The 23,668-nt window shown below is 42.9% G+C and overlaps 1 protein-coding gene across 1 annotated transcript in view; it reads left to right on the top strand.

The window, feature by feature from the left end:
* Myom1 (myomesin 1) overlaps positions 1-23,668 on the top strand; it is a 104,986-nt gene that overhangs the window by 37,350 nt on the left and 43,968 nt on the right. The window contains 10 exon segments of the mRNA XM_040752834.1: positions 4,072-4,213; positions 5,847-6,046; positions 8,267-8,323; positions 11,907-12,031; positions 15,370-15,553; positions 15,850-16,024; positions 18,190-18,311; positions 19,644-19,711; positions 19,714-19,936; positions 21,640-21,836. Coding sequence (XP_040608768.1) covers positions 4,072-4,213; positions 5,847-6,046; positions 8,267-8,323; positions 11,907-12,031; positions 15,370-15,553; positions 15,850-16,024; positions 18,190-18,311; positions 19,644-19,711; positions 19,714-19,936; positions 21,640-21,836 — 1,493 coding nt within the window.

Below are 23,668 nucleotides of genomic sequence, written 5' to 3'. Positions count from 1 at the left end.
TGAGGGCTGAGGGCTGGGGCAGAGACAGGTGGATCCCTGAAACTCTAACCTCAGAGACCTCTCACCTCTGTAGCTGACTCCACAGACTCCTGGTTTTGTGAGACACTGTCTCAAAAAGCAAGGTGAAGAGCAACCAAGGAAGACACCACCCCTTGAATTCCGGTCTCCGTACATGTGTGCACATAGGAATGCCTACACACGTAGACACCTGCACACAACCACACATACATACATACACACACATAATAAAAACAACTCTACCAGGGTAGGAGAGTGAAGGAACAGGTTCTTCTGTGACTGTGAATTGGTTCAGAGTCCCTGGGGGTGTTTATTTAAAGCACGTAGTCAAACTTCTCTAGTTCCAGGACAGTGTGGGCAAAGGTGAAGACAGATGTTACAGAAATCTGGAGAGATCCAGTTGTTCATCAATATGAGAATAGTATTATATATGTATATATGTATACTTTTAATAAGGAGGCACAAATATATAAGAATAAATATAAAAAGTTCATGCCCCACATAAACAACAAAATACTACATAGCAATGAAAATTAATGATGTATACCTGTACTTAGCTGGAACGTATCAAGAAAAAAAAGGCAGATTTCATAAAGGTCATGACCCAGACTATTTACAAAAATAATTGTATTTAGTCAGGTGGGGTCACATATGACTGTAATCCTTGCACATGAGAGGTGAAGCAGGACAGTCACCATGGTTTTGAGGCCAGCCTAAGCTATAAAACAAGACACATATAAAAAAATCATCTTTTAGTTTATAAAAATAAAATCTAGAAAGGCTTAGGCCAGTATGTCTGTCGTCATTATTTTGAGTTATAGAGTTAAAGGAGATTCTAACCTTCCTGATTATCGTTTATTTTATAGTCCTGTGGTACCTTTATAATAATATAAACAATAAGAAAATGTTTTAGAGAAGATTATTCTTTGCCTGTGTCTGAGGCCAAACTGTAATGAGTAGCAGGCTCATCTGTGACCCAGCTTATGAGCCTACAAAAAGTTCAGCTACTTGGAGGTTGGGAAAGACAGATGCTCGGGAGTGGTAAATGTTGGCTGTGTGGGCGCCGTGGCCAGATCGGTACAGCAGCAGCTGCTGGAAGCCAGGCATGTGTGAGAGCACTCCACAGTTGTGTTGCTGACATTCCCAGCATGCTTGGCTCCCCACAGTGTGTGCTGCACCTTCTTGAGAACAAGAAAAAATATTTATTTTTAACTTTTGTGTTTAGTACTGTCTTAGTTAGGGTTTCTATTTCTGTGATGAAAAGCGCCGTGACCAAAAGCAACACAGAATTTACTTCAGCTTACAACTCACAAACCCATCGCTGAGGGAAGCTGAGGCAGGAACATGAAGGGAAGAGTTGATGCAGAGGCATTCTTAGGGGTCCTACTTATTGGCTTGCTCCTCATAGCTTGCTCCTCATAGTCCTGCTTTCTTGTAGAGCCCAGAACCACCAACCCAGGGCCCTTCCTTCCAGTCACTCATTAAGAAAATGCTGGGGCGGTGGTGGCACACGCCTTTAATCCCAGCACTCGGGAGGTAGAGGCAGGCGGATCTCTGTGAGTTCGAGGCCAGGCTGGACCAATAGCCTCCAAAACAATACAGAGAAACCCTGTCTCATAAAAACCAATAATAATAATAATAATAATAATAAAGAAAAAGAAAATGCACGACGGACTTGCCAATCTAGTAGAGGCGTTTTCTTAATTGAGAGTCCCTCTTCCCAAATGATTCCACCTTGTATCAACTGCCATAAAGCTAGAAGGGAACATAGGGAACCAACCCTGGAACAATACCCACACCCAAGTTTAGTAAAAGTCTAAGATAATACAGGAAGACATTGTCCGCAGCTAAATTAGTGGTTGTTCTTGTGGTATTTTGAATTAAGAACTACTAAAGTGAACCTTTGCTTTTTCTGGAACAGCTGGTCAAGTGGGGCTTGGGAATCAGCTATGATTAAGAAGAGACCTGTGTCATTGCGGCAGACTTTTCTGGGAAGTGTTTCTTCAGGGTCAGCACATGGAGGCTGTGGTCCTCAGGTGGCCGTGAGTGGATGAATGAACAAACGAATGAATGAGTGAATGAATACATAAATAACTAAATAGATCATCAAGCCCATCCCCCAATGGCATCTTACAAACTGTGTTACAAAAAATGCTGGCTCGCAGCTCTCTGGACACCTCCTGTCTTCCGTGGTCTGCTACGGTGTGCCCCTGCTTTGTATTGCACAGATACAGTGGCTGTTCAGCTAACTAGACTGCATGGGAGTCACTCCGTCAGTGTGTGCGTGTGGAGTCACAGGCCTTTAACACAAGGATGTGTCTGTGTTGTTGCCAGCTGTCCCTCTAGAGGCAGGCGCCTCTCCTGGTACCTGGCTCACCAGCGTCAGCATCACCACTGCGCTCTTACCCTGATCTTCCTCCCGTCGGCAACATCACTGTCCCCACCCTGCTCACAAAGCCCCTGAGGAGAGGGAAGTGCTTCCAGGAAAGCACGTGTTTCCTGTTTCATAGCACGAAACAGGATTCTACATCTGGCCATGTTGGTATCTTTCTCCTTTAGCGTGTCTGCCGGAGACGACATTTACACAGAGAACATGCCCTCATGGTTTGTGGGGCATGAAAAAGAATGTCCAAAATCCAAGAATATGAACTCTTGACAAGTAATGCAAACCTACTAACATAAAACCCAGAAGTCTGCCAATGTCTAAAATACTCACGAGAGTTGCAGAAGTGTAGATCGATCATAGGAAAAGATTGTTTCTTCAGTTGCCAGGAATGTTTTCTCCTGGGTAAGTGGCTCCCATGTGTCCCAGGCTCTCCTAACCAATTCTGTTTATGAAAGGGCTGTTGGCAGTGTGGGCCCTTCCCCCAGACTTACCGCTGGCTTTAATAATTCTCACTTAAAGGCTATGATGGTATATTATCATTTCATTTTCTTCTGATTCATTAATTAGCTGTGCCTGGGGAGTAAGGGGAGGGCTCACAGTCTCAGATCTTACTTCATAAACAGTCAATGCCCTGTTTCCTGTGTTATTGTAGACTTTTACTAAACTCAGATGTGGGTACTGTGTCAGAGTTCTTTTCCTAAGTGTCCCCAGTTTTGGAATACTCATTATGTGTGTTGAATTTGGATTGTTTTGTTTTGTTTTTATTTTTGTTCTTCTATCTGCCAGGCTCTGTTTCAGGATTTACTTTAGTTGACAGTATCATGTTTCAGCCCATGGTAGGCTCCATATTCCAGGGCATGTGGTGAGACACTTGTGCGGCAGACTGGGTGGAACAGACCTGTAAACTTATGTCAGCTTGGAAGAAGGAGGTGGCAGCAAGAAGGAGCCAGGAGAAAGACATACCCTTTAAACACGTGTCGTACTGACCTGCTTCATCCAGCCAATCCCATTTTTCCAGTCTCCCTACTCACCAATCATGTATTCAGTTGTTAAACTAGCCCTGGGTTAAACCACTGATTAGGCTGGGGCTGTCATGATCTAATGGTCTTGGGACACGTGCACAGATGTACTCAGATGCACTGTAGCAATCTCCTTCATGCAGTCAAATAGACATCAGTAACCATCACATTTGGCCAAAGCAGTCTTCAAAGGACAATGCCCACTTTATAAGCTCCATGTTTTTTTTTTTTCTTACACGTGCAATCAGGTAACATGGGGCAGGGGATGTTTGTCTCTTTGGGAGTCTGCCAGAGATTTAGTACCATTGCCCAACCAATGTCTTAAGAACAGACTTTCTGGCATGAGTCACCAATTTGATATCTCCCTAACAGTATTTTTGGAATACTTTGGGAAGCAAGGGTAAGGAGACAAAAATCCATGGATTCTTCTCATAGCCCTATTTATTATCTAACATAATTCTCTTTCCCCAAAAGTTAAAAAATGCGCCTTGTTATATTGGTAAACAAATTAATTATAAGATTTGAAGCTTGCTCTATGAGGCCAAATACATAGCTACTGTGATTTGTAGGAAATGTGTGCACCTGACCTCAGTCTGCCAAGCTGGGAGAGGCTGCGTGAGCGTTTAACAGGATGCCTTACCTCCACAGATGCTGATGCAGAGATTGAAGGAGCCCCGGCAGCGCCCTTGGATGTGGTGTCTTTGGATGCTAACAAAGATTACATCATCATCTCTTGGAAGCAGCCAGCTGTGGATGGAGGGAGCCCTATCCTGGGATACTTTATTGATAAGTAAGTGCTTGGCCTAACCTCAGTCCGAGTTCTGTGGACATACAGATGTGCACTTCATTCCTCCCATTATTTCTAGGCAAAATGCTTTCTCTCCTGGTTTTTGCCTCCTCTCCCTTTCTTTCTCCATAAGTGTTTAATATATATGTGTATATATGCATACATATTAATACCTACTTATTTACATAAATTCTTTGAATTTGATAACCAACTATGCCACTAACTTGGCAAGCGTTCGGTGTCTTTGGAAACTTAATAGCAGAGGCCATTGTAGAAGTGAAATAACTGATATTCAATATACTTATCATTTGTATTCCTACTATGGCAGTTATTTAAGAGTGCTGATTTTAGGAATACAAATGCATTCCTTACACCATACAATGTAGCTTCAAGTTATCCATGTTACATAAGAGATAGTGACAAAAATTCACAGTGTTAGCCTACATGCTAACCTGCAAGCCCTTGTGAGTTGCCATCTGCAGAACTTATGGATCCCAAGATTTGTGGGTTTTACACATTCATATCTACTAGGTTTGGGTAATACAAGCAACAAATTCAGATGATTGGCCCAAGTATGCGATCCTGTGACTTAGTTTCTCTTAAAGCCATAGTTGTCCTAATTCCTCTTGTTTTTGTCTCTGGAAACAGTTAGATGATCTATGTCAGCATATTAAACCTCATATTCAGAACAGTAAGTAAAAGTGGGTCCATTGTGCTCAGTGCCTTCCAGAAAGATGTTTGTAATCAGTCCATACCGTTTAACAGTCGACACGAAGTAGGCGGGAAGCTCCACTCACTTCTGATGAATGTGGAGGCTTACACAAGTTCCTTCCTTACTGCCAGTCTGCTCTGTTGTCTTTGACAAATGTCCAAGGGATCTGCAGACTCCATGGACGATTACAGACAACTTTGCACGCTGTTCTTCTCTTTACAAGTAAGCACACAGTGCCTAATATTTAATATTTGCTATGGCATGGTTCTAAACACTGCATGTGTTTACCAGTAACCATCCTAGACAGGCCTTGCTGTTTGCAAGACAGAAAGAGCTGGCCCAAACCACACACCAGCAAGGAGACGTTACCTTGACAGGTACCACGCACAGACATACATGTAGGCAAGACACCCCTACACATTCATAAACAAAACGAAAAGGGTTCTGGATGCCTGCATGATTTTCTTACCCTCATCCCTACCCCTTCCTCTTGGCACACAAGATCCCCCCCCCAGCTGTTTGTCCAGGGAAGGCCTGAGGCTTTACTCTTTGTGTTAAAAAAGACAAACTGTTGGCTGGTGAGATGTCTTAGTGAGTAAAGGTGGGTGCTTGTACCCCACATGATAGAAGAGAAACATCTCTCCTTCCCTCCCTCCTTGCCTCTCTCCCTGCTTCCCTCTCTGCCTCTCTCCCTGCCTCCCTCCCTCTCTCTCTCTAATGAATACTTGGAATTTTAAAAGAAAAATATAAAGGGCACGTTGAACTTGAGCGCAACTGAGCGTCTGAAGTCTAGACCTAGCAAGCCATGCAGGTGCTGCACGTTTTGTCACGGGGAAGATCAGAAGCGACAGTGAACTTGTGCCTTGGCCCTCATCACTTAGCCACACTCAGTGTGACCTCCTGCTGATCCCTCTCCCCCTTCAGGTGTGAGGTGGGCACAGAGAGCTGGTCTCAATGCAACGACACACCTGTGAAGTTTGCTCGGTTTCCAGTCACTGGTTTGATAGAGGGTCGTTCCTACATATTCCGAGTGCGAGCTGTGAACAAAACTGGAATAGGCCTGCCGTCTCGAGTTTCTGCGCCCGTGGCTGCTCTGGACCCAGCTGAGAAAGCTAGACTTAAAAGTAAGCCCTCTTCATTTCTCTTTATCTTTCCTGGGCCTTAAAAGAAAAAAAAAAGTCACCAAGTGTCACTGCAAGCAATTCCTGTTCTGTCCACTAGAGGGAGGCAAGAAAAAGCCATCTCTGTGATTAGAAAATCCTGTGGTCTGGTGAGTTCAAGAACATAAAATTTATTTGCTTTTGATTTGGGGGGGGCTTGTAAAAGAACATCACTTTATCTTATCATTTAAAAATCACTCATAAAAGCGTATCTTGCTAATCTGTGTTCTAAATGTTAGGTATGGAATGAAATTTGGGAACAAATAGCCCCAAGGTCATTTTTTTTATTCACATTATTAGTGTAGTCCAAATATAACTGGATTTATGGCTCAGAGTGAATTTCCTGACCTTGAATTCTTTGTTCAGGCTTCTCCATGTTGATTAAAGAACAAATTTACATCATTTAGGTAACATAAAATAATCTTGAACTGTCAAGATGGTGCAGCAGGTAAGGGTATCTGAGTTCAGTGCCCAGGACCCACATGGTGGAAGGAGAGTGCTAACTCCTACAGCGGTCCTCTGACCTCCATATGTACTCTGTGGCCTGTGTGCAGTCACATGCACCCACACATACCCAGTGCACGTGCGCACGTGCGCGCGCACACACACACACACACACACACACATAATTAAAATGTAATCTAAAAAGTCTCTAAAAAATAATACTTTTATCTGTTTGTCTTCTGAGCCTGAATGGCAAAACCAAGGTACATAAATTATGCCTTCAATGGGAACCCCTATGACATCTCCAATACAAGGGATCATAAAATGGCATCATAGGAATCCCTAGTTATTGACATTTCATTCTGTCCCGGTAGCCCTCGTCACACCTCAGGCCAGCAGTTGTTAGCTGAGGGAATATGCACACAGGATGCTTACGGACAGACCTTGCATCTGCCTACTGCATGCCCGCCGTATTATTTTCCAGTTGTAATCAAAGATGTTTCTGGATGCTATCAGATACCCCAGGGAGTAGGAGGTAATTCATGTGGATGATCACAGGTCCATTCTGAGTTTACAGTTTTTTTCTTTCCCTCAGTGACTTTTAGTGTCATCACAAAGCTCCAAGGAAAATAGCATCACATTCAGACTTACATCCTGTTAGATTAGTCAATTCTATCTCATGTTTTCTTCTACTCCCCTTTAAGAATTCCAGTAAAAATAAGATTTTTGTGAATGGGAAACACATCGTCTTCTTTGCTACCTTCTTGTTTCCTGCAGACTCAAATGAAAAGTCCCCCAAGTAAAGCAAGATAGAATCATTCTTTCTTTCCTGGACAATCTAATATCTATCTCTCTGTCTCTGTCTCTGTCTCTCTTTCTCTCTCTCTCTCACCTGTCTATTATCTATCTTTTGTCTATGTATCATCTATCATCTATGTACCTACCATCTATGTATCATCTATCCTCTCTCTCTCTCTCTCTCTCTCTCTCTCTCTCTCTCTCTGTGTGTGTGTGTGTGTGTGTGTGTGTGTGTGTGTGTGTGTGTGTGTGTGTGTGAATTTGGGCATGCATGCATTGCCACAGTGTTCATGTGGAAGCCGGAGGACAACCAGCTGGCAAGAGTTGGTTGTCTCCGTCCACTGTGTGGGTCTCAGGGATTGAACTCACGTCATCAGGCTTGTCAGCAGGCACCTTTACCATCTTTCCCACCCACCATTCTCTTTTTCATGCTTTCAGGGCCATAGAATGGAGCTCTTCTTTAAATTACACCTTTCTCTTCCATCTTCCTTACTCATGATCTAAGCTGACTTCCCATGAGCAACACTTTCCAAAACACAACAGGAAAGGTTTGCCTCATTCAGCTCTCCTGTCTAATCTGCCTCTTGTCTCCTCTGATCGCCCCCCCCCATGAGAGATAGAGAACTACTGGGCCCATGACTGGCCTCGATGTGTTGTTCTGGTCTCCGAAGAAGGACTGAGAAAGCCTACATGTTTGGGGGTCGTATACTGAGCAGCATGAGCACAGGCTGCCCACTTATCTTGTATAAGTAGAACTGCAGAAAATTCAACTCAGTCCAGGGAGGCTCTAGGTTCCGGCAGGGGCCGTGCTTCCCCTATACCTTATACATGTTGACAAAGATGCATTAGGAGGGCGTGTCAGAAATAGAGCCCATTTGACTAACTCATCCAGAGTCAGAAGCACGTGTGTGAACATGCGACTCTTACTCTTGTCCTGTGTAGGTCGCCCTTCAGCACCCTGGACCGGACAGATCATTGTCACGGAAGAGGAACCTGCTGGTAAGAACTCTCGCCTCTCCAGAAGCCGCTGCTGATGTCTTGCTGTGCAGTTTAGCTTTGCTTGTAAAAGCATACATTACTGCTTGCCAAGCTTTGGGACAGGATAGAAGCTGAAATAACTTATCAAAGAATCTTGCAGGGTGGGGCTGAGGATTGAGCCCAGGGCCTTGTATGAAGGTCAAGAGCACGCTTTACGTTTTGAACTATACACTTCCGGTCCCAAAGAGTCACATTTAATTTTAAAAGACACATTGTGGTGCAGTTGTCATGGATGAACTGTGCATATGTCAGCATACCATTTGATAAGCCTCATGTGTGTGCACATGTGACCTCACTGCCGTGATCAAAACAGCAGACATGCCCACCACCCCAAGACCCTGTCATGTTCTTCCAGCGGTTCCTCCTTCCACCCCTCCCCCATCTCCAGGTCATCTCTGGCCTGCTTCCTGACATTACAGTTTGCCTTGTCCACGTTTCATAAACAAGATCATACTTATCTTTGTTTCTGTAGTCAATGTTTCTGTTCCGCCTGGTCCCGCAGCCGATTAGCCCCAAATAAACACACACAGACTTGTATTGATCTATAAACTGTTTGGCCGGTGGCTTAGGCATCTTACTGGCTTGCTCTCTCTTAATTTTTAACACATTTCTATTAATCTAAGTATTTCCACGTGGTCTTACCTTACCTGAGAAGGGTTGTATCATACCTGTTACTCCTTCCTCAGCTACATGGCGTCTCCCTGGCAGCTTCTCCCCGAGTCCTCTCCCCAGAATTCTCCTCGTCTGGTAGCTCCGCCTATACTTCCTGCCTGGCTACTGGCCAACCAGTGTTTTATTCATCCACCAATAAGAGAAACACAAGAGCATCCCCATCATGTTTTCTTTTGTCAGTACACTTACTCTGTGGTTTATTCATGTAGATGCTTCTGTCGATTAGTAACGATTCATCTGCGCTTTTTTTAAAGTTTGTGTAAGCCATATGGGTTTGTGTAGATGTGTGCATATTTTTATTTATTAACCAGTTTTTTCTTATTTGCTCTTTTCTTTGGACTGGAACATTTTTTAGTTATCCCACTTTATTTGCATTATGTCATTAGCTATCGTTCTTCGTTTTAGGTTTTAATATATGATATTTACGATGTGCGTCTTTTCTCAGCCCACCTTTTCCCTTTCTCAGTGCTATGTTGGCCCACATTGTAATTGTGTATAGACCATAAACTGTACAGTATATCATGCTGACCTTGAATAGTCATCTATCTTTCAAGGAGTTAGAAAAAATTATTTAAAAAATGTATTCATGTTTATGTCTATGAGTGTCTTGCCTGCTACATGTAAGTGCACTTTGTGTGTGCCTGGTACGGTCAGACAGAGAGGGCACTGGATCCCCTAGAACTGGAGTTAGACATGGTGTGAACCATCATGTGGGTTCTGGGAATCAAACCCAGGTCCTCTGAGAGAGCAGTGTTCTTAACCACTGAGCCACCTCTCCAACCCTCTGAAAGAAAAGCTTTCTGTGTTTATTCACCTTCTTATCTTTTCCTCCCTCCCTCCCTCCTTCCTTTCTTTCATACATGATCTCACAGGCATGTGCTACCATTATACAGACTCCAGGGTTCTATTTGATCGGTTTTTCCTTTCACATGGTTCTCATCCTTTAACTTTTTTTAAGTACAGATTTTCCAGTTATCAGTCGTTTTACCTTTTGTGTGTCTGAAAAGGTCTTGGTTTAACCTTCGTTCTTGTGATATACCTTCACTGAATATAGAATTCTGGCTTGACAGTTTGCATCAGGACTTTGAGGGACTTAGTCCAGTTGGGAGGCTGTGACACTGGCTCAAGGAGCCATGGATAAGATGCCAAGCGTCTGTGGGGAGGACTTGTGTCACAGGAGTGCATGGAGGTTTTGCAGCTTTTTGCAACACTGCGTGGACCAGACAACAAGCTTTAAAAAAAGATCCCAGCGCATTAGAAACAGCTAGAGCAAAGATAAATGAAAAACTAACAAGTACTGAAGGTGACATTTAGCCTAAGAAGGTAGAAGAGCTGGTGAGAACAGTTTCTGTTGTTCAGAATGTCGTATGCAAGGTGACCACTCTGAGTTCAGTGCACTGAAACTGGTCCCCGAAAATGTCTCTAGAACATATGCCATATTGTGATGCTCCAACTCAGAAGCAGTGTGTCTTGTAGGATAAAACAAGTCTTTGCACATTTTAGCTTTAATCTTGAAACTCTGGCACAGGTCCTAGAAATGTAGATACTTTTCTGGAATTGGTTTGTTGAAAATGAATGAATCCAGGAGCAGCTTCAGGGCATTGGTGGCACACATCTTTAATTCCAGCACTCTGGAGGGAGAGGTAGGTGAGTCTCTGTGAGTTCGAGGCCAGTCTTGTCTACAGAGTGAGTTCCAGGACAGGATCCAAAGCCATAGAAAAACCCTGTCTCCAAAAACCAAGAGCAGCTTCATAATTTCCCATGAAGAGAGCGTGCTGAGAGCCGCAGAGCCTGTGTTAAAGGCCTTAGGTAAGACAGTTCATTCTCACTGAAAACCAACCTTTATACAATGACATAAGAGCTTACTTAGGGAGGTGAAACAGACTCCCTCCTCTTTCCTGGTGATATAGATTTGGTCTTAACAATGCCATCTGAAAGGGAAACATCCTGACAAGTTGGTGAGTTTTCCTCCCATGGGAAACACGATTGCTCGATATAAATCACTAGATTAAATTGATGCTGAGGCACTCAAATATTAAATTGGTCAGTAGCAAACAATTTCCGATGGCCCGCCACAGAAGGTAGCCTTTGTTTCCCGGAACACTGTAGTTATTTCTGCAGCTAACAAATAATCATGTAGTTTATTTTAGCCACAAGGTACTTCTCTGTGTTTTTGTAGACACTTTAAATCAGTCTTCTATGGATAGATGAATGAACTATCAGATCACTTGGGGTCACTACGGAATAAAGACATCCTAACTTTTTAAGGAAACAGTTACCATCCATGAGACTATATACAGTTTTTATAGTTATCTATTGCTTAATGCTGGATATTTTTAAATTTTTAGAAATGCCTTTGAGCATAGTTTTGGGGACACAAATCTTTTCAAGGTGGCAGGGAACTCAACTGTTGTGGAGGGGAAGGAAGGAGGGAAAAAGAGAGAGGGAGGGAAGACGTTTTCTAATGAAGATGTAATTGTGAGGTAGATCCGGAGATTATCATGTAACTTCCACGCTTCTGACCTTGACACAGAAACCAACCCTACCACCTCATGGCCCACTCTAGGCTTCAGTTTGTACTTTATATACTTTGGAACCAAACTAACACTTCTTTGCACTATTCAATTTCTCCCTTCACTGGGTCAGCCACAAATCATATAAAGACAGGTCCCCTCGGTCTGTTTGTCTGTTAAATGTACAGTAGCATCATAATAACCAAATGAATGAATGATTTATTATTTATTTTAAAGAAGAGATTAGAGACAAGGTTTCTTTACACAGTGGAGACAGGAATAGAGAGGCCCTTGTGTCTCTCCATGTGTCCCTGGCTCCCCTGAACATGTGCACCTCACTTTACCTTGTTGTTTTTCAGAGGGTGTCATTCCTGGTCCCCCCACAGACCTCTCTGTCACTGAGGCCACCCGGAACTACGTAGTGCTGAGCTGGAAACCCCCTGGCCAGCGTGGTCACGAGGGCATTATGTACTTTGTAGAAAAGGTAAGGCCCTAGCATTATCTCCTAAGGGTCTTCTTAAGTCACATTAATTTCTAATAACAGTGGAGTAAAGGAGGACAGCAGCAGGAATAATCTAAACTCTTTAAATTCTTGCAGATTATGAACTGTCTCTGTTGAATATATATATATATATATATATATATATATATATATATATATATATGTGTTCATAGAACTTCATCATGGCGCTTTGAGACTCATTCATGTTCTTACAACTATAGATTGCCTATATGGTGGTGTTTTCTAGAGCAGTACCCTGTCTCTCTTGCTCTAATGATGGCTGTTTGTCTACTGGTCCTTCTGTCATGATGATGAAACAATAAGTTCATGACTGTTTTCCCATGCAACATAGACATCATCTTCTAAGGGTCTGTTTTTATGAACTCTAAAATTATACTTATAGGTTTGTATTTTCTAAATGTTATCCCCAAATAAAAGTTTGGTAGCATCCTTAGCCTTTTTCTATTTTAATAGAAGCAACGATGGTATAATAGCTAAATGTATATTTCCTGGTATATTTAACACACACCCATGCCCACTGCATTTTTTGACACACTCCACAGGAAGAGGCTCTGAGTTAACTCTGTGACAGTAATTACCACTTTGTTGAAGTAATGACTCATAACAACCCACTCTGAGACATGTTCTTCAGATGAGTCAGCGCTAGCTTCTGTTGACCATTTCCGTTGGTCACACCAACCTAAATTTTTCCACGGAAGTCTGTAACTTCCCCAGATCAAAATACATATCATCTATCACTAAACAATTAAACATTTTGTCTACCAGCCTGCTCAGTTGAACGCAAGAGAAGATAATATTTAAGAGTATGGCATTGCATGGAGAAGCCTCACAGGGTATATTCCACTGTTGCAGCATCCAGAATGTTGGAGGAGTCAGGATGCAGACTGTGTTCAGAGACCTGGGATGCTATTACAGAAATCTCTAAATGCCAAGCCACTCTACTATGAGTCTAATTATTTCTGATAAGCCATTTTATGAGCCGTTGGCCTTTTTAAAGTTTCACTTACTGTTTCCATGGCATGTTTTTCTCCCACCTAGGATGCTCATGCAGCCACAGTGCTATCTCCTGGGCTGTCCCACGCTTGCACCTGAAGGGACTTTCACCTGGGATTTTCATGCACACAAGCTATGTGCTGGTCTGTCGAGTTACATGCTTATAGTCAAACATTGAAGCCAAGCCTATAATTCCTAAGATGAAAGGACTGGTGAACCAGGGTCTTCCCTTTAAACTCCTTTTCCCTCAGTTATCTCATGTCTTGGATACTTTCTCCATTGCCCTTTCAAAAATCTGGTCACGTCAGGCACAAAATGGTGTCACTTACTAGCACTGCTTGTATCTGTAAAAATGAAAATAAGTGGTGCTTGCCAGAGAACATCACTGTATCGCACAGATTTGTTAACCTACTTAATTCTTTAAAAGAAACGCTGTTAGGGGCACACTTTTATTTTCATTGTACCTATTTTATAGATAAACTGAGTATTTGATGGGTTTGATAATTTGCTCCAGATTGCACAGCAGGTACAAGTTAGAGGTAGGATTTGAACATGCATAATCCAGGCACAGATCCAAAAATGTAGCTAGTCCAAAAATACAACTTCATGATCCAACAAGACACTCAGAATGTTTTGGATTTTGGATTGGGGATACTTAAACAATAAAAGTCTATGTAGATTTTACACACACACACACACACACACACACACACACACACACACACAATTCCTAAGTCTTAAATACTTATGGTTCAAAGTGTTTGAAATAAGGAAAATTCTACCTGCATTATGCTGGGCTGCACCCGAAACTTAAATCTGCTCCTCTCAAGAATGGTGGTGGTACAGCTGAGAGGGTTGAAATTAGAGTGGCTTGTAACATCCACAGCACAGAGAAAGCAGCATGATTGCTTATGTATTCCCCTGAGGACGGATGCCAAGAATGTCAAGAATTTGTCACTCGCAGGGGGCAGATCACACATACAAAGGTCACATTATCATGAAACTTATTTCAGGAACACCAGAGCTTCACCTTATAACAGATGATAACAGTGAGGCCAAGAGCACCCATTTCCCATTCCAAGGTCATCCAGCTCATCACTAACTGGGACCAGACCCGTTGAGTCCCTTCTGCCATGCGACTGAATACATCCCATGTCAATAGAGATCATGTTGTCTAGTGTAGTACAAACTTCTATGCCTGTCATAAAATGTAGATTTCTGGAAGATTTGCATTGAAGATGGTTTTTGATCTCTAGCATACTCAGGCAAGGGCAACAAAATTTGTGCTTTTGCCGACCTCGAGCGTTGCTGGATGTTAGGGATGGAGAAAGTCTTTGACTCGTCTTCTGACGGTACTGACTCCTGCTAACGTGTGCATTCACCTCTTCACCCAAGTCACTGGAGGTCACTTTAAGGATAGAATTTATTTATTCATTCATTCATTCATTTATTCATTTGCTTAATTTCTTTTGAGACAGGGTCTAACTCTGCATGTCAGCTGTCCTGGAAGTCACTGTGTAGCCCAGAGTGACTTCGGACTCCTGGCTTTCCTCCTGCTTCAGCCTTCTGAGGGCCGAGATGACATACATGCACCCCATTCCTTTCAATCTATTTAAACCTTTAAAAAAAGATTTTATGGTTTGTTCTAAAACTCGGGCACAGTTTCCACAACCTTATTCGTTTGTCCATTCAGAGAAGAAACTTTTAGTGTCCTCCTGGACTGGGGCAGGGCAGTGAGTGGGCAAGTCCCCTGGGCTCATGGAATGCACTTTCTGGTAGAGGAGAGAGCAAATAAGTAAGCTTCACATAATGACAAATGGCTTAATTGCTGAACAAATCAGGGCAAGGATTGAAGGGTGACGAGAGAAGGACCTGAATTGTCCTAAACTGGTGAAGGGAGGTTACACAGGCCTTTTGGAGGAGGTGGCAGCCAAGCATGGGCCTGAAGGATGTCACCAGTCATAACGCTCAACCAAAGTAACACAGGTCATAGCAACATTGCACAGATCTAAGTACTCAAGGCAGTTCATTGAAGTGATGACCTACCCTAAGACTTAGAGAAATAGCTATTCTTGAGATAAAGACTTCTACAAGTACATTCACATGCACGTTGATGCACAAGTGACATAAAGTGTTACAACAGCTTATCAAACATCTCAGTGTCACATGTGGCATTCAGCTGTCCCTTTTCCACATCTCTTCTCCAGTTCATCTCTAGAAACAGGGGTAGTTTGTTGGCAGGTAAATAAGTGTGAGTCCCATGTATGCTCTTGGGGCTTCCAGTGATGTCACTGTCCCTGCTGCAGTGTGACGTGGGAACAGAAAACTGGCAACGTGTCAACACAGAACTCCCAGTAAAGTCTCCTCGCTTTGCTCTGTTCGACTTGGTGGAGGGGAAGTCTTACCGCTTCCGTGTCCGCTGTTCAAATTCAGCAGGAGTCGGCGAACCATCAGAGGCAACAGAAGTGACTGTCGTAGGGGACAAACTTGGTAAGTATAGGGTCAGACTGAACAATTAAGAAAATTCCAATCCAAGAGTAAAATAGTGTTTTTTTGCTTATGCAGAGTAAATGTCAGTAGTTTCAACAACTAGTATGGTTTTCAATGTCCATTAACATTTCATTTTCTGTTATGCTTCCTGAATAATATTTTGAGCAAAATACATTACAAAACAAAGCAACTGTATGTTCAACATGATGTGTAAATATTTATGCATGTGCTTGCATGGGAATGAAGTATATTAAATGACCTTCAGTTTGATCACCACTTTTTCTTTTTTTACACAGATATCCCCAAGGCCCCTGGCAAAATCATCCCAAGTAGGAATACAGATACCTCAGTGGTGGTTTCCTGGGAGGAGTCCAAAGATGCCAAAGAACTAGTTGGGTACTACATCGAGTCCAGTGTGGTTGGCTCTGGCAAGTGGGAGCCCTGCAACAACAACCCTGTGAAGGGCTCACGGTAATGTGTGTGTGAGTGTGTGTGTGAGTATGTGTGAGTGTGTGTGTGAGTGTGTGTGTGAGTGTATGGTGTGTGAGTGTATGGTGTGTGAGTGTGTGTGAGTGTGGGGTGTGTGAGAGTGTGTGTGGTGTGTGTGGTATGTGTGTGTGTGAGTGTGTGTGTGTGAGTATGTGTGAGTGTGTGTGTGTGTGTGGGGGGTGTGGGGTGTGGGGTGTGGAGTGTCTTCCAGAACTACTGTAAGCTACACGTAGTACACGCATCCAGTGGAAGAATAGCACACTTGGGGTTAGAGAGATGGCTAAGCAGCCAAAAGTGTGTACTGCTCTTGCGGAGGACGGACCCAAGCTCAGTTCCCAGCACCCACATTGGGAGAGTCACAACGTCTGTAACTCCAGCTCCAGGGGTCTGACAGCCATGTCTGGCCTAACCCTCCATACACAGACACATTCGCCCCCACCACACACACATGTATACCAGGTAGTGCCATACACAGACACATTCTCCCCTAACACACACACACACACACACACACACACACACGTATACCAGGTACCTCCATACACAGATACATTCTCCCTCCACCCCACCACATACACATATAGATATAATTTTTTAAAATCTTTTAATAACACATGTACACATTTACTTTAAATAGCCAAATGAAATTTAAAGCTGAACATGTCTAATGTAATATATTTGCAAAAAAAGACTTACAATGTTAAACACTTAAACATAATATATCATCCAAAAGTTTATTTTATAGTTCTTCTCTAATTCTTTCTCTTTTGATTATCTTTTTTCCATTGTTATTCTCTGGTCTTTCACATACAAAATGACATTAGACTCCAAGGACCTAAGAGGCTCTATCAAACATGAATACCTTGGTATTTTTAAAAGGACAGAAAACAGAATATCAGTACTTTACAAGTTCTAAACATCAACATGATTAAACCCAGGACCAAGCAGATGGAAAACAGACATTCTGGCTGTTTGCCACCTCTTTCTTTTTTCATTGTGGGGAGAATAGTTTTTCTCTTGCTTTTAATTATTTTCTCAACCAGTTGAGCCTGCATAATTTAGGACCAACTTGAGAGGTGGTCTCTATTAAGTGTCTCACGGGCTCATTGGGCAGCTTCTGTCTTAGCCCTTTCCCAAAGCCGCACACTCCTGAGGATGGGTGGAACCAGAACCTGAGAGACTGGAGACCAGCATAGCATTCATTTCTTACACTGAAATGTTCTTGCGTTCCATCTTCATCCTGGGCATTCAGAAGCCCAGGAGCCCAGGCGTCTGCCTTTCTACAAAAAAGCAGGAGCCAGTGAAGAGCAGGCACTGTTGTTATTATCATCATATCTATAACTAGCCCCATGTCTTCACCTCTAACATGCTCAATAAATATTCACCAAACCAAGTTGACCCTAGACTGAAGGTTTGGTTTTCTTTAACTATCCAACAAGTGTGTGGGAGAGAGTCCTTAGCAGACTGTTATTTCCTGGGTTACAGTCTTCAAGGTTGACTTAATGTTCCACTGGCTCATGCAATGCTGCTTAGAGCTGTAACAGCTGTTAAGGAATATGGTGGTTTTGAATAGGAGTCTACTGTGGATTCACACTGTATTATTGGACCTTTGCATCTACATGGTGATTCTGGAAACTGTTTTTCACTTTATCTCAGAATCCAGTGTAATTTCTCAAGCAACGATTCCTTCCCTGGCATAAAGAGGGTAGCGGGTCAGTGTCTATGACAGGATATTTCTCAGTACCTTGCATTTTAAGTATAGAACTGAAGTAGCTACTCATGATATTGTCAACACACCTATTATTTATTATTAGCTGCCTCATTCTTTTCAGACCCACTGGTGGCATTTTAAACACTAGATAGCTCGTCTTTATGCAGAATCAATATGTAGTAATATGATTGTTTCCCTGTTGGACATTTTCTGTTGAACATTGAGGGTAAGCCAGGACTCCTCTTCTTTTTTTTTTAAAGTTTTAAAAATTGCCCATATCGCCTTCTTATCTAAGGTGCGTATGTTGCTTGAAGGTCTCATGTTTGAAAAGTAAATCTTTTCATAAAGCCAGGCTGATCAGCTCACTCAGCCAAGCTGCCAGTCATCCTCCCTAATCCTCCTCCCCAAGGCTCTGAAAGCTTTCTCTCCCCTTCAGATTTACTTGTCACGGATTGGCCACTGGTCAGAGCTACATTTTCCGGGTCAGAGCAGTGAACGCAGCTGGACTTAGCGAATATTCCCAGGATTCGGAAGCTATTGAAGTCAAAGCTGCGATTGGTAAGCGCCTTCTGTGAAATGTAGCCAAAAAATACAAATGAAGTTTCCAACTTTCCACCTCCCTAAATGGTTTAAGGTTTCTAATTTCACTCCACGATTCCCCGTTAAATGACCATTCTCTCTTTGGCTCCAGTTGACGACTAACCTTCCATAGCTGACATTTTACAGATCTTCATCACTTACCAGCGTCTGCACATCCGTAGCAATTTCATCTTCCATCACTCCAGTTTCCTCAGACATTCCCCATTGTGTGAAACTTCATGCTAACTTCGTGTTCAGCCTGGGAACGGGCAGGCTGTCCCTCATCCATGAAGTGGTACATCACCGTCACTCCACCATCTTGTACCTAAACGCCATTTCATCTGCAGCAGAGCTCGGCTGCTTTTTTCCTAACAGCACATTACCATGCTTCTTAAAAAATGCCTCTAAGAATCATGTAAGACACGTGTGGCCGCTTAATCACACAATCCATCTGTTTGCAAACTAACAGAGTAACACCATTAATACGGTAATTATATGTATATATGTGTTATACCTCCCAATCCTGGGTAGAGTGGGAAAGGGACCCAGCTAATTCAGAAAAAAGCAAAAGTAAGATCTGTAATATGCTAACATATTAAAGGAAACATTTGATTGAGTGTGTGTCTCAGTAATAGAGCACACAGTTATGAGGTGCACAGCCGCAATAAAAAGATTAGGCAGGTGCGATGGTGCATACCTATAACACAGCAACTGGGCATGCTGAGGCAGGAGGATTGAGAATTCAAGGTCATCCTGGGCTGCATAGCACGACTCTGACTCAAAATCCAAAGCAATAGCACAAAAAAACAAACAAAAACAAAAAACAGATTTAATGTTAGTTTTCTTCTTTGGCATTGTTTTAAGGTAGGCAGTAGCAGACACGTTCTTCTGGGGGTTGGGAGGTAAATTCACTGCTGTTGCACTAGCAGTCATGACTCTGTTACACAGCTAGGATCTTTAATGCTGTGTCTTGTGCACTTTGCGCTCCTTTCTCTACTATGTCCAGTATCAGAGCATATTGTCTCTCAAAGATTATCTGAGATTTGCTTTTTTTCCTATATAAACTAAAACCCTTTGGGTTCTGCAAATAGAAATGGTTCCTGTTCAGTCTATGGTTTGGTTTTGCTCTTGTCTCTTCTTTTTCCACAAACAATGGAGAAGTTGAAGTGTTCCCTGGTATAAATTCTGCTAAGCCAAGATTGTTTTTTCCGCTCTGCTTGTAACCCTAATGCTTCTGTTTGTTCTGTTATCCAACAGTAACATGTACGGGGTCTGGCTCACGTCGTTTCTGTTGTTGTCTGGTGACTGTAGGGGGAGGAGTGCCTCCAGATGTGTGGCTTCAACTGAGTGATGCGCCTGGCGGACTAACAGACTCCAGGGGGGGGGCGTGAATGGAGCCTCCCCTCCAGCCTCTCAAAAAGATGCTTTGCTCAGTAGCCAACCTAACAAACCTTCACCACCCAGTAGCCCTTCCAGCCGGGGCCAGGCAGAAGTGAGTAAAGTAAGTGAATCAGTTCAGGAGGAGCTCAGCCCGCCGCCACAGAAGGCAGCTCCCCAGGAGCAAAGTAGACCCGAGCCCCCGAAAAAGAAGAAGGACCCTGTAGGTGAGAACGGCCACGCCCAGCTCTTCATCATCTCCATCAGTGTTCTCACCTCTCATTGTCCAGACCATACGCTTCATCCGTGTCCATTCCTCACTCGTTCTGAATTTTCTGTCTCTGTTGGCCATTTGGCATGCGTTCGTCTAATACACTATCAAAGTCACCGTGTGGGGTTGGCTCACAAGCATTATTCCTTAGCCTTAGCAATGACAAGATGTTTACGGGACTTTTTGAATGAGGGGGAGTTAGTCAGGAAGATACTCTAGGCCCTAGACATGAGGGTAGGAAGGACTTGGTGATTTAGTCAGGCTGGGTGAAGCTGATTGACCTTGACACAATCTGTTTGACATACGTGCTCAGAACATGTAGAGGAAAATATTCCACAATGAAATGATGGTGTATCAAGGTCAGAGTTATTTCCATTATTCATCTTCAGGTTTTTAAGTGACCATTCAGATTTCGTTCAGATCGCTAGCTTAGCTGTTCTGAGAAGTTCGGAATGGCGGTATAGCCATAGAGAACTGCATAGAATACTCCTTCCCAGAAGGGACTCATGGAAGATGGTTTATTAGAAAGGTAAATGTGAGCCGATTGGGTGCTGTGGGTTACATGTGTGTCCTAGGAGACAATGTATTGCATAAAAGTGCTGATAAGTTTCAAGGGCCTCCTGCCCATTCCCCGTCTCTACGTACCCCAATTTCAGAACTCCTCTACTTTTTTCTGTTTTGAACACTTATTCGTGCCATTAACTAAGAAGAAATGGGATAGTCACTTGAGGGTCCATCCTCATAAGTTCTCTGAAAAAAAAAAGAGAGAAATGACTTTATTCTAAATGTTTTCTTTGTTCTGAAAGTTGTTTTAAATAGGAATGTGATACTTTCTGTAACTCTTATAATCAAAACAAACCCTTGGAAATTTTTCTTCTATACTGCATATCTAGATAGATTTCTTGCTATCTCTGTACCTTTTTTCTTTTCCTTGAAAACTGTCATTTCTGTGGCCAACTGTAAAGGGGACCAGCAAAGCCGTGTAAATGTACAACGAGTTTTGAAGTAACCTTCAAACACTTTTCCAGCTAGGGACTAGCAAATGCTGTGATAGCTGCACAGTGTTTTGTGCTATGTAAAACACTCCAGCACCAAGAGTTTATAGGGGTTTAAAAATACTGTGATAAACATGTATCTACCAAGAGAATGTCATATGGCAGATTCTGCCTTGTGCTATAGGGCATTTTTAAAAGGTGCGTTAAATGAGATCCAGGACATTTTCCTGACTGGAGTATACAGTGCAAAGACTCTGACTTAGGGTAAGTGTACATGAAAATGAAGCCATTTGGAAATATGTGGAGATGGCAAGTAAGCAAACTGAGACAGAAACCAAGATACGTACACATTCTGTTGTCATCAGAGATCAAATAAAAACAAAACCACAAAAAGGTGTAGCTCTTGGGGGAAATATTCCCTCCTATGGGAAAAAGATCATTTCTGGAGGACATAGCATTTTTTCCAGACAAAATTTATAAGGCTCGGTTTAATGATTCAGTACACTTTCTCAATGTCTTTTTTTCCTCATACACCAAGTCAGGTGACAAGTTTCAGACCAGTCTCACAGTTCCATTGCATACGGCGTCTAGCACCCCCACACTGGCCAGTGTGTACAGAATCATAAATGCGTCTCTCTCTTACAAGCTATTTCTGTTGCCACAGCCGCACCGTCTCCACCCTATGACATCACTTGCATTGAAAGTTTTCGTGACTCAATGGTTCTTGGATGGAAGCAACCAGACGCGACTGGAGGGGCAGAGATTACGGGCTATTATGTGAACTATCGCGAGGTGATCGGTGGGGTGCCTGGAAAATGGAGAGAAGCCAACGTCAAGGCCGTCAGCGACGCAGCATACAAGGTGGGCAAGCCGGCCTCTGTGGTGTGATGGGTCCTGTGAGTGAGACAGTGCCGGCATGTACACACTCACAGCTGTTGATGGGTTTGCGTCATTTTACCAGTATGCATTGTCAGCACTGGTGTGAGTTCGTGTAAAAAGAATATCCCTTGGTGGATAAGATGAGTATGGCTGGCCAAGCAGGGCTTACATTTTCTGATTCATACGTGTAAGCATGATTTTTTTTTAGAATATCTACCACAAAATGTGCATTTATTATGAAAACTAGTATTTTCTTTCAAAACTTTGGTAACTATGCCACTAGCTTCAGACATTGCTAGATCCTGTAACTGGATTTTTAAAAAGTCTTCACAGTTAAAATCAGTTTACTTGACTCCCCTCCTTCTGGGGTGTTCACTAAAATAGTGAATCTTACTGCCAGAAAAAAGAACATATGTTCTTCTGTTGAAGAGGCCTCTACTACCCCGCCTATCACAGACACTCCCCCTCCCCGCCCTCTGTAGTACAGCTGTTGATCTTCGTTAGAGCATCACCTGCTAAGCCCAGTTACCAACCCCCCAGCACTCACGGACCCCCCCCAACACAGTGAAAGGGCAGAGCAAGACCCAGCCAGGAAACAGCCCACCTTGAAGTCAGTGCCACACTCTAACATTTGAAATTTGTGAAATATTACACATAGACCAGTCATGCTAATACACAATAGTTCTGCTTTTGCTTTCTGTTGCAAGTTTTCATTATGTGGCCTAGGCTAACATCAAACTTGTAATCTTATTCCTCATCCCACAAAGTACTAGTATTACAGACATGCACCACCACACCCAGCTACAAAGTTGTGTCCTTAACATTCTCCCATGTTGCTATGTACAGTTTTTTAATTACATATGGCATTCTACCATGTGTCTGTTCTATGATATGTGCTCCATTCCCTTACTGATTGCTGTGTGTGTCATTTCATGTTTTTGTTTGTTTGTTTGTTTGGTTGGTTTTTTTAGCTACATCACCCAATACAGCAATGAACACATCTGCTAGTACATACATGCAACAGTTTCTCTAGGCAATTACCTAAGTAATTCTTCCATTTTTTCCTCTATACTACTTCCTGACGTTTGTAGTCCCTGGTCTGTATCTTTGCCCACATTTGGCTATCCAGACATTCTCAGTTTTGAGAACTGGAATGTCAAATGGGTTTGAATGTCTCTTCCTGTATATAGGCTTCATTTTGTATCCTCTTCTATAGCACGCCTGCTCATAGTTTCCCCCACTTGTCCTGTGACTTTCTTACTGCTGACTTGTGGCAACCTTTAGTGTTGTAAGTGTTAGTATTCAGGCATCCGTACTGGCCTGCCCTTGGGGTTCTGACAGGATACACTCTCAGCTGCAGCCACTAAGAGCACCACCTCTGGAGACTGGCTTCCCCGCTCCCGCTCCCCTTCCCCCCTTTTATGATCCCTTTCCCTAACTAAAACAAAACAAAACAAAACAAAAAACTCTCTGCTTGAACTTGAACCCTGTCACATGGCATCTTTCTCTCACGAGTGCAGTTCTTAAATTACAGCAGTGAACATGGTCAGTGATCTTGGTGCCCTTTTGAAGAAAGGTCTCATTCACGCCAGGATCACAGAGGGTCTGCATCTGGTTATGTTCTAGAGCAGTTGTTCTCAGCCTGTGGGTTGTAACCCCCTTGGGGTCTAACTACCCTTTCACATGGATCCTAAGACCATCTGAAAACACAGATACTTACATTGTGATTCACTACAGTGGCAAAATTACAGTTATGAAGTAGCAAGGGAAATGATGTTATGGTTGGGGTCACCATAACATGAGGAACTGTATTA

Source organism: Mesocricetus auratus, unplaced genomic scaffold (genome assembly GCF_017639785.1).
Source record: "Mesocricetus auratus isolate SY011 unplaced genomic scaffold, BCM_Maur_2.0 Super-Scaffold_100010, whole genome shotgun sequence".
Taxonomy (NCBI): Eukaryota; Metazoa; Chordata; class Mammalia; order Rodentia; family Cricetidae; genus Mesocricetus; species Mesocricetus auratus.
The sequence above is the reverse complement of the archived record's forward strand: the minus strand, read 5'-3'. Positions and strand labels throughout refer to the sequence as shown.